Raw genomic sequence first — 12000 nt, forward strand, 5'->3', positions numbered from 1 at the left:
AGTGTCTTAACCGCTGAGTCACCACACCACTCTGACTCCTAACAATAAACACTTTAATTTTCTCAGGTCTCAGTTTCAATTTATTATTCTTCAGCCAGCCCATTACTAACTGTTCAGGGAAGTTCTAGTCTAGTTTTAACTGCAATAGAGGTTAACATGCTCAATTTATGCAGCCTACCTGAGGCTGGGCTATTGTAATAAATTGTATGTGAAATTACCTTTGAAAAGTGTTCAAGCTCTGGTGACTTTGACCTTTGAAAGTCTCCAAACTATCAGGCAAGGTTATCTCAAAGATATTGTGTTTTAGCAAGTTCAAATGTTAACCATGTATTAATAATCTGAAAAGAATATTTCTTTCAAGATGTAAAATTTCAGTTATTTCTACAACAAAATATAGAAAATAAAACATGTATAATATTTATTTGGAAAGTATTTTAGCTTTCTGAAATACCTGAATTATATTGCATACTTAGCTTCTGCTTCTGTGAGCACAATGGAGAAATAGAAAAATCAATGGGCTATAAAGTATGTGTGGGTAGGTGTGCTCACATATCTGTGTTTTCCTAAAATTGTATGCACTCCAGATGTGTGAAATTTGATTCCCAGAATTCTCTGCAGTACCATGCTGGTGGTTAATTCTAGGAATTTAAGTTCACAGTGCTGTTGGGCATTCAGATTTTGGAAGGCTTGGATGTGTGTATGGTTAGTTGGTTACTTACTTAGATATATGCTTACTTATTAATTTCTGACCTTTGCCCTATTGTTTCAGAATAGTGAACATAAAACATAAAATAATAGAGTTGGAAGGAACCTTGGAGGTCTTCTAGTCCAACTCCCTGCTCATGCAGGAGACCCTATACCAGTTGTGGGATCCAAATATGTGAACAACCGGTTCTCTGTGTGGATGCCGCTTCTGGAAGTCCATTCTGAGCCTGGGCAACAAAAAAATAGCTACCAATTCTGCCAAACTGGTGCAAACTGGCTGAATCTCACCACTGCCCTATACCATTTAATACAAACGATTGTCCAGTCTCTCTTTGTCCAGTCTCTCTTTGAAAGCATCCAGTGATGGAACACTCAACACTGGTAAATGGTAATGGTAGGAATCAACAACTCTGCAGGAAGAACTCTATAGATATCTAAAGAAGTAATATTTTTTATTCCAATTTTTACTAAAGTAGGAGATTATGAGACATTTGTATCAGCTAGGTTTATTGGTTTAAGTAATCACTATTGCAAAATGTCATGTCAGTATATTATAAGATACCTTTTATATTTAGGATTAGAAGGTCAGTCTCTTGAGATATCCAATATTGTGGACATAAGAGAAGAATACAATCGTGAGATTGCAATGAGAATTTCATCTGATGTAGAAAGCCATAACAAATTTTATACTGACCTCAATGGATATCAGGTAATTCTCATGAATTAATGGATATTGTACACATGTATTAAGTTCTTAAGTTGTTTTTACATATTTTCTTGAAATTAATTCTATAATAAACTGCCTAAAATTCAATCTGAATTTTGGGTCACAAAATTTTATATAAAATTAACAACTTCTTTTAAACACTGTAAAGATACATTTCTTTCTTAGTGAATATGAAGAAAAAAATATTTGCTTTGTTCTAGGGAAATAATATTTGGGAAACTTTGATGGATAATTTTAAGTGTGTGTGTATATATGTGTATCTGAGATGCCCGCATAACAACAAGAATTGAGTAAAAAAAAAAATCCTTTCCTTACAAATTCTTAATTTGTATAGGCTTATGGGCATTTGTTATATAAGACAGTGTTTACTATTCAGACTTTCAAAAATATATCATTAAAAATGTAGTTTCTTCAGCTAATGTAAATAGCATCTTTGCCTGGTCTTTTTGTGGCTGAATTTTGCAGAAATATTTTTAGCAATCATTTTGGTAACATCTAAGTGGTGTATTCTTCTTATTAGTGTCAATTGACATGTCTCATGTTAATAAAAATGTGATTGAAATATCCACATAATATATACTTTTATAAATTATATAAAGTAGTATTCACAATTATTATTTTTATAAAGCAAATGCAGTTTTTCTACTTGTATTATTTAAAGTCTCAACATTCATTGAAGTTACATTTTCTAATTTAGATTCAGCCTAGACAGACAATGAGTAAATTGCCTATTCAAGCAAATTTTTATCCAATGACTACAATGGCTTATATACAAGATAGCAAGATTCGCTTGACCCTTCATTCTGCTCAGTCTCTTGGAGTTGCAAGTTTAAAAAGTGGTAAGAAATGGTAGTAACTTTTACAGTATGACTGTGATGAAAATCATACATTTATTTTAATAATGCCATCATACGCTATCATCTAACAGTCTTTTCTGTGTCGCAGGTATTTGGGACTGCTATTTTGAGTTTGACAAGTTATAACAATATTAATTTAGGGAAGTTCTAAATTTGCTATTTTGTACATATCCCGTATTATTGCTTCAGAGATTTAAAACAGTTTCTGGGAAGTATATTGCAGTGAATGTTTAATAGCTACCATGTGTAGAAATAAAATCAGTGTTTTGGTTTTTTTAGGCCAGTTAGAGGTTATCATGGATCGTCGACTTATGCAAGATGACAATCGAGGTTTAGGTCAAGGCGTGCAGGACAACAAAATAACAGCTAATCTGTTTCAACTTCTGCTGGAGAAAAGAAATGAAGTAAATATGGTAAGCAATTTCATCATTTTATAGTCTAAGTAAATATATTCACTTATGTATCATCGATATATTCCCCAATAATTTTTTATAATATTATATTAAGCAGTCATCTTCAGTGTTCAACCTTGTACCATCCTTCTAGGCCAGGGGTCTGTTCTGTTTTCGAAGCAAAACTAGGAAATGATTTGGACCTTATGTTTGATTTTGTTTCTTATCCCTGATTTAAGTTACAGTACATAAATATCATCTTTGCTGTCTTTCGGAAATACATATTTTTATTTATGATGCTATATAATTTCGGACACTTACAGTAAGAAGTGCAATACTGTGGGTTTTTTCCTCTGGAAAGGCCCCGTGCTCTTTACCAATGCACAGAATATGGGGAACAAATAGGAAAAACTGGGAGTCTTAATGCAATCAAGAGATTGCACTACAACTACAGGTAGTCTTTGCTGAACAGCCATTCATTCAATGACTGCTTTAAATTACAACAATACTTCAAATGGCAGATATGACCCATCCTCAAAATTACACTCTGCTATTACCTATCCACTGCCACCCCCTGCTGATCTTTGCATTCTTCCTCCTTCTTGGCACGGGGGGGGGCTCTGTTGGTGCTGGGCTTGCCACTGCTGCCCCAGCTGCCAGGTTTCTTAGCCCGCCACACAGTCCATTCTGCCTGTTGGGGCTCCTAGCAGTGAAGTGCCACCTCCTGGCTGCCCTGATGTTGCAAGGGTCTAGTTTAAAGGGGTTGACATGTCCCAGGACACACACACAGAAAAGCAAAGGAAAATAGGCAAGCAGTTGCAGATTGTGAACTGCCAGAACTTTCATCACTAAGCAGTGCATCAGTGACATTTTGCCTAATGCCTAGCTTAGGGTTGAAAATTCCATTTCCAATTAGGTTGTTAACTGAGGACTATCTGTATAATAGAGCGAAAACAATTGAGATATTACAGAGGTGGTATAGACTACCAAATTAGGTAGAAGATCTGAATAACATTCTCTTGAACCAGAACTTTCAGGGAAGTATGGCATAGTAATAATGGAAGACTAATGAGTTGGGGTAAACATGTCAACAATTAATGCCCTATGTGCCATAGTAAAAGAAGAAAACAAAGTGCTGCATTCTTTAGATCAGTGATGGCGAACCTTTTAGAGACCGAGTGCCCAAACTGCAACCCAAAACCCACTTATGCATCGTTGGGTGCTGGATGGGTGTGGCCCATTGGGTGGGCGTGGCTGTGGTGGTAACGGCAGACTGGGTGGGACTAAAAAGTTCAATCAATTCCAACTTTGCAAGATCTTTTTTTTCCCGTGAGAAGTTGAAATTGACTGATTGAACCTTTTTTTTTTGCACACAGCGGCAGAGGCCTAAAGCGAAAAGGTTTTATAAAACCCAGCTGAAGGCCTAGGACTGGGGCTACGGCACACGTGCCCACAGAGAGGGCTCTGAGTGCCGCCTCTGGCACCCGTGCCATAGGTTCACCACCACTGCTTTAGATAGTGGTGACTTCAAATTGAAATCGGCATTTTTGCTGTCATTTATTCTTATATAGCATGACCAGAGGCAGAAAAGTTGATAAGGAAAAAACGTAAGTAACACTTTGCCCAGGATCCAAGTAGTTGATATATAAATGGACATTACTGTGACAACTGGGCATATGTAAAATTTGCATACATTTAGTTTTATTCATAGGCTCATGTATCAATATAAATAGAAGTAAATATGCCCACTGTATCACATGGGCAAATATCTAATTATTTTCTTTCTGCTTTTTAATAGAAAGAAGAACAGTCACTTGTCAGCTATCCTTCTATACTTAGTCACATGACATCATCTTTTATAAATCATCCTATGATTCCAATGGTTACTTCTGCAGGCAACTTTGCCCCATCACTTTTGAATACCTTTTCTCCTTTAATTTCATCTATGCCATGTGATATGCATATAGTTAACTTGAGGACAATACAGTCAAAGGTGAGTTCCTAATGCACACTCTTACATAATTCCAGTATTCCTGTAAATATAAAATGTTTGTGAAATATTACTGATACCAAGTATTCAGATGGTGTTCCCCAGAATAGCAGTGAACTGGCATGATGTGCTTGCGGACGAGAACCACAGTTTCTTACTCTGTGTAACAAGCATAATATGGTATAGCTGTCTCCTCTTAAAGTGCATTGATTTATAGATGCGTTTCTTTTTTCTCCTGTAACATAAGCTGTATTTCAGAATGAAATTAATTTGCTGTATAACTAGGCTGCTGTTATGTGAAACTACTGAAGGAGAGAGAGATAAAAATGTCTTGTAAATCACAAACCACGATTTTTGTAACAAACATAATATTATTTGTAACAATAATATTATGAGGTTATCTGGCTAATAATGTATGTCACTGAAGCACTAAGACTTTAAAAATATTCTTGAATTGCAAAAATATTGAGATGATGAATTAGTACTATTAACCTATTAAGCCTGACAAAATTTGTCATATATTTCAATAACCTGGAAGGCGTGGTGCATATTTCCAACAGTATATGTCTTGACATATACATTCTATTTACATGTTTTTAAATTAAGAGTAGAATATTGTGGCATATGCATATTCCTTTTGACAGCTTTGAATAAATTGGAAAGATTGGCTGAAGACATTCTTCAAAATAGTAATACTTAAAATGAAAAATATTATTCCTTTGTGAGTACCAGGTAGCAAAAGTAGGATTTTACTTTGTTGTAAGGATTGCTGTCAGGTCTGTTAAGGACACAATTTGGTCTTAGAATGGGCATTAACTTAATTTGGAGTAGTTGGGATGTCTCTGTGAAATTTCTAGTTTTGTGCCTTCTGGACTTTCTATTGAACATAAGAGAGCAAATGTTGGATTTAATGAATTTTGGTCTGATTTACCATAGCTCTTATGGACAACAGAGAATATAATCTTCAAGGAGATTTTGCTTGAGAATTTATGCAATGTTTTTTTCTACCGATTGCCAACTACTTTCACCATTCTTTTGTTACAAAAGTTTTGTTAACTTTTGTTAACAGTATGGAAGGTTACTATATCATTAATATATTTGGATCTGTTTGAACTGGATTTACTCTTTAATTATGGTGAAGATATTTTAGTTAAATATGCCATATCAACAAGTTTTACTTAAAGGCGATTTTATTCTTTCTTTTTTGCACTATTTGAAATATTAATTCAGAACCTATTTTGTATAGTATCTAAATTACTTTGTACATGTATTTTAGGATCTTATCTGCTATATTAACCACTGTTCTTTAACCTTTGTAAATATTGCTCACCTTATAATAAAGTTCAGGACTTCAAGTGTGTATGTGTATTTCAGTCTAGCACTATACCGATTAGACGGAACAGTGTTAGGCTATAGAATACCTTGTAAGCTGCCTAAATCTTACTAATTACATAAGATAAGTTTCCTAGTAGGTAAGTTACCTAAACTTCCTATTTGTTTTCCAAACTTGATTTCAGACAGATTCGGGGCCATCTGAAGAAGCTGCTTTGATTCTTCACAGAAAGGGATTTGATTGTAGATTTGAAAACACCGACTTAGGGCTCCTTTGTTCTACCACTCAGGGAAAGGTAACTTACAATATTTTAATAAGATCTGTATACTGGTTGAACTGGTTACTTGGTTTCCAGTTGGGTATGCTCAATGGAGTTAATATTTTTTTAAGCAATAAAGCTGCATGCTATTATCACAAATCAGAGCTTGAATTTCTTTTGGAAGACCAGATTTATAGTGGACTTTATAGTTTTTGCATATTACATTTTGTTAGGGCGCATATTTTGATATCCTTAATATAAGCTATAGAAAGAAAAAAATGTTCAGCTTGTGGGTTGATTTTGAACATATACTGCCAATTAAGAATGGGTTTGTTTTTCTATCAGTAGTACCTAATAATAGTTAAGTAGTTTTTTATTCTGTAAGCTAAGTAGCTTTTTATTCTGTAAGTTTACTAAATGTGCTTAATATTCCATTGAATTCTCTAGATTTATACTTTGCAGAATAGCATTCAATTTTCCTTTACCGTTTCAGTTGGTCTATCTGCTGTCTTTAAAAGCAATTTTATACACACACACACAGAGACACCAATTATTGCCTTATGGGATTACTTATTTATCAGATTTATATAGCTGCCCATCTTGCAAGAAATGATTGTGGGTGGCATACAGTAGTCAATAAAAATAAACATATAATATGTAAAAATAGATAATTAAAACTAAAATATGTACTTATCACTTTTATTGTATCTGTTCCCTGTCACTAGTAAAGTGTGGCTACTAGGCCAGTGTGAAGCTTTGGTTCTCATCGCGGCTTGACATTAGAGGAGCATTATGGAACTTGATTAGTTTCCTTTAGGCATCCTAGGCAAACAATGGCTTTTAAAAGTAGACATAAGTGCATTAGCTCTATTTCAGGTGACTTCAGTGGAGAATTTCTTCTATCCAGAGAAGTTCTGCATGTAGTTTAGAGACTTTGGAAGAATAATCTTTAAAACAATGAAATAAAATTTGTATTGAATTGGATGTTGGCAGTAATTAAATTTTTGTCTTTTTCCGTTTTCAGCTAAGGATGCACAAACTCTTTAACAAATTCCACGTGGAAAGTCTAATACCTACATCTCTGTCTTTGATGCATTCGTCTCCAGATGCCAGAAATATCAGTGAGATTAGTATGAATCCTATGGAAATTAACACATACAGAATTCAATTGAGATGAAACCTGACTTTTGGACTTGGATACTAAAGAAGAATATACAACTCTGTGTCTTCTCAAAGATTGATGTGCAATAAAAAGCACATTTTAATTCCAGCTTCTAGATACTATGACAATGCATTCATTTTACAATCTATTTGATCTTAAATGCCATAAAAGCCATGATGCAAACAGTTTTTCTTATTCTCAAATAAAATGCCAACACCAGTATACATGAATACAAGAACTGAGGGAGAAACAAAGGATATTATCTCTCATCAACAAAATGAATCTCAGGTTAAATATTAGTTTATGACTTCTAAGTTCATAATTTGTACCTGAAAGGGAGCTAACACCGAATTTAAATTGTTTTCTGATCCCTAGCTGACTCTTAAATACATACATTGTTGAAATCACAATTTGAGATTGAACCTGAAAATTCTCTGGTGAAGCTATTGTCCAAATACTTGTAAAGACTTCTATAAATTATTATTTCAGCTTTTCCACAAGGAGTCTGCATTTATCCCACTCTATCTAACTCTAGAGTGAAGTTCTCAAGAACCTTTGAGAAATGTGGAAGATTTTAGTATTATCCAACCATCCTGAACTGTGGAATTTAATTCTGGAATTATACATCTTTTTTGAAAAATACGTTAAATCTGTTTTGTTACTTGACACTTTGGGATACGTGCAATTACTCCAGAATACAGAATAAGGAAGATGGAAGTCTTGAGTACAAGTTTTTTTTTTACTGAATACTTGGATACTAAGCTCTCTGAATTGTGTTTTCTATTTCAATTTAACCTTATCAAAATAAATGTGCCTTATTTTTTTGTATAAGTGTTGTTACTTTTTATGTGTCCATACAAGAAACGGCAAAGTGGGGTTAACAGTTAAAAGAAGCTGTACCTTTTATTTGACAGTAATGGCCACAATCTGATCTACTGCAGCCTATGTGACCTAATGGTGCTCTGAACACTATGAATGTAGAAAAATAAGCTTATAAAACAAACACATGAATAAAAGATTAAAAATAATCATTTGCTGGCAAATAAACATTTGAAGGCTGGCAGAAATTTATCATGTGCATTACAACATCATGTGCCTCTCTTTAAAATACTGTTGTACAAACTCAGTATTGTGGTTATATAGCCAACTTAGTTTCCTTGCATCAAGCATTTTACGTTAAGTTCTTGAAGCCATGTGGGTTAAAATTTTCATCTCTATATAAAGTTTTGGTTTTTTTTAGAATTTCAATTATTTAAAGCTGCAGTCCTATAAAACCACTGAAAACATTTGCAATCTAGTACCTTCTGGGTATTTTAAACTTCAGCTGCTGTCAGTCCCATTGAAAAAAGCAAACAAGAGGTTGTGTTGTAGTCCAGAGTATCTAAAGGGCATCGGGTATCTTTTGCTGTATGATCCTTAAGTCCTATTTGAAAGTAATGGACTCAAGTCAAGAAATGTACTGCATAAGCTTGCGCAATAAATTGTAGTTCACTGCAATTCCAGTTTATTTCATTTTTTAAAGTTCCTTTAAAACAAATAACTGGAGAATTGCTTTTGGGTTCATTTTGTACTCTATTCAACCTATGTGTGTATTATTAATTTAGCTACCATTCCAATTTTTAATACATTTATTATATTCAGTGTTGAAGGTCCCCATTATAGTTTCTCTACTTCAGTTAAAGGAGAGTGTCATCTGTGCTATTAAAAAGTCAGAGAGCATAAGGAACTGAAAATAAATTTATGCAATAAATATACACCTTTCAATACTTTTATTTAAATGGAATTTTAAGTGCAGAACCTTTCTGTAACTGTTACTTACAGTTTTCATAGAACTATATGTTTTATAGGTTGCCCCTCCCAAAATTATTCAGCATATTATAACAATAACCATTTCTTCATTGTTTGTTTATCTTTTTACTGTACAACATTTTTAATTTTTTTTAGTTATAGGCCACCCAAAGGTGTTTAGGAGTTGGATTGCCTATAAATTAAGTAAAATAAGTAAATGTTAAATAATAAAATAAGCACCAACAACAAAGTTATAGTAATACTAGAATAAACCTCTTCCCCAACCTAGTTCCTTCCAGGTATTTAACAGTTGGATTCTTACAGTCCTTGATATACAGTATGTGGGTTGTAATCTAGCGCATCTGGAAAACATTGCACTAGACATGATTGTAGCTGAATAAGAATGGAACCCATATGTAGTATATACTTCCTGAATCTTTCTCTATGCCATACAGAAAACAACTAAATGACAACAGATTTGCTCAGTACACTGAGAAATACCTAGTATTCTTTTAATGTGTTATGAATACAACTCTACAAATTTTCCTCCCCTGTAGGTTACTTTATTATGCTAAAACATTGCCCACACCCAAATCTTGGCTGTCAAAACTTAATTTTAAAAGATTGTGTTGAGAATTTGGTCACTTCTTTTGGAGAACTTGGTTGCAAAGGGGATCTCCAGTCCTGCCCTAAAGCTACCTAATAATTATTGAATCTAATGTATCTTTCTAGTAAAGGATTGTGATCTTTGTTTTGTGACTTTAAAAGTCTTAAACTATACAACCATGCCTAAATTATTAATAATCTTTTGCTTTATTTCATAATATGGCCTTTGCAATAATAGTAATTGATTGTATACATTCTGAAATTTGTCAAAAACAATCCAATTTGTAGTATTTCTTTGTCTAGGAAATTGATAACTTCTCAGTTTTTAGCAGTATAATTTCTAATACCTATACAGATAGGATCCAGAGTTTGCCTCCCAAGAGCAAAATTCTTTCATAGTAGGCATCTGATCCAAAAGAAGGAATTTGCTAATGAATTGAGAGATCATTTTTGTTGATTTCCGCTTGCAAACTCTTTAAATCTGTTCCAGAAAGATTGGGAGTTTTTGGAATAGTTTGGGTGGAATGATTGGGGATTAACAGGGAAGGAAATTGATGAAAATTGCTTTGCTTCATGTCTCTGCAAATGAAAGCATTATGAGCAAAAGTCTGTTCTGCTGGTAAATTCTGGATCCCATCTTGGGCATTTTAAGATCAGTTTGCATATACCACATACTAAGCAGTTAAAAGATCGTATCTGCTGTCCTTAGTAAAGCTGAAACCAAATTTCTTCTGCAGGGATGTTGTAGATTTTGAACATTCCTTTATATTTTGATTTATTTTGAAACCAACTGATTTAATTTGAAGATTTTCATATCTTTATTTCCATAGATTTTCTTTTTTTCTTGCAGGGGGAGTGTAATGTGTTTGCCAATAAAAGTTCTGTTATGATAACCATGTATGATGCTGTCTTGATAGTCATTTTAGATAAACCGATGTCTCAAAAATAAGACTGCTCTTCTTCAGGACAAATGCTTTACTATAAACAAGGCCCATCCATTGTATACAGGTTAGGTTTATACATATATATCAATAGATCTGAAAATTAGGGCAGGGCAGCTTTCCCACAGTATATGCTGTTTTGCATTTTGAGGAAGGTGTTTATAGAACTGCTCATGACAATTTTTGGAACATCAAAGAGTTTCTGGGCTTCTGTATCTATTTTCTATGGATAAATTTTTCCTTGAAATACAGGTAATCCTCGACTTACAACAGTTCATTTAGTGACCGTTCAAAGTTACAGCAGCACTGAAAAAAGTGATTTATGACTGTTTTTCACTTATGACAGTTGCAGCATCCCCATGGTCATGTGATCAAAATTTGGATGCTTGGCAACTAGTTCATATTTAAGACGATTGCAGTGTCCCGGGGTCATGTGATTACCTTTTTCAACCTTCTTACAAGCAAAGTCAGTGGGGAAGCCAGATTCGCTTAACAACCATGTTACTAACTTAACAACTTCAATGATTTACTTAACAACTGTGGCAAGAAAGATGGTAAAAATGGAGCAAAATTCACTTAACAAATGTTTCACTTAGCAACAGAAATGTTGGGTTCAATTGTGGTCGTAACATAAGAACTACCTGTATATGGGGCACTATAACTTTTAAAGCTCCTTGTGAAGTCTGTAGAATAAAATATTTCCTCTTCCAGATCTTTTATCCTGACCTCTGCCACTCATTCCAGCCTCTACACCCAGATCACTATATGCCAGCAAGTTGGCCTCCAGTGATGAAGTTGCACTGCTGGAAGAGCTGCTGGTGATCTTTTTCACACAGGATAGGAGATAAATGTAATTATTAAAAATTATAAATATTGTGAATCACAAAAGCAATGTGTTTAAAAAGTAAACGCATGAGCTAATAAAAGCAAATTATGGGTGTCATTTTCTGATTCCTTAAATATGTTCTGCAAGTGATATGATCATTTTAGGTATTTTATTATACAAAATAAGACACTTAAGTTATTAAATTCCCTCAGAATCCTATTGCCTCTCCTATTAAATCTGTGTTGCTTCTGCCGCTTTCAGCCTCAAGATCAAATTAAAATGCAGCCTCTAATCAAATGAAGGGCAGCCCCTGATTTAATGTGGTCACTATCCAAGCAGTCTGGCCATTAACAGTTCTAATACTATTACATCAAGGAGGAAAAGTAAATGTCTTCATAACTAACACTTGATAGA

General features: G+C 34.0%; 1 protein-coding gene across 1 annotated transcript in view; it reads left to right on the top strand.

The window, feature by feature from the left end:
* MAN2A1 (mannosidase alpha class 2A member 1) overlaps positions 1–10717 on the top strand; it is a 58132-nt gene extending 47415 nt beyond the window's left edge. The window contains exons 17-22 of the mRNA XM_015822837.2: positions 1281–1414; positions 2130–2271; positions 2569–2702; positions 4480–4674; positions 6189–6299; positions 7288–10717. Of these exons, the coding sequence (XP_015678323.2) occupies positions 1281–1414; positions 2130–2271; positions 2569–2702; positions 4480–4674; positions 6189–6299; positions 7288–7440 (869 nt within the window). The 3' untranslated portion in view covers positions 7441–10717. The remainder of the gene's footprint in view (positions 1–1280; positions 1415–2129; positions 2272–2568; positions 2703–4479; positions 4675–6188; positions 6300–7287) is intronic.
* Positions 10718–12000: the final 1283 nt, after the last annotated feature.

The sequence above is a fragment of the Protobothrops mucrosquamatus genome, unplaced genomic scaffold, assembly GCF_001527695.2.
Source record: "Protobothrops mucrosquamatus isolate PMUCROS unplaced genomic scaffold, P.Mucros_1.0 scaffold1691, whole genome shotgun sequence".
Lineage (NCBI taxonomy): Eukaryota > Metazoa > Chordata > Lepidosauria > Squamata > Viperidae > Protobothrops > Protobothrops mucrosquamatus.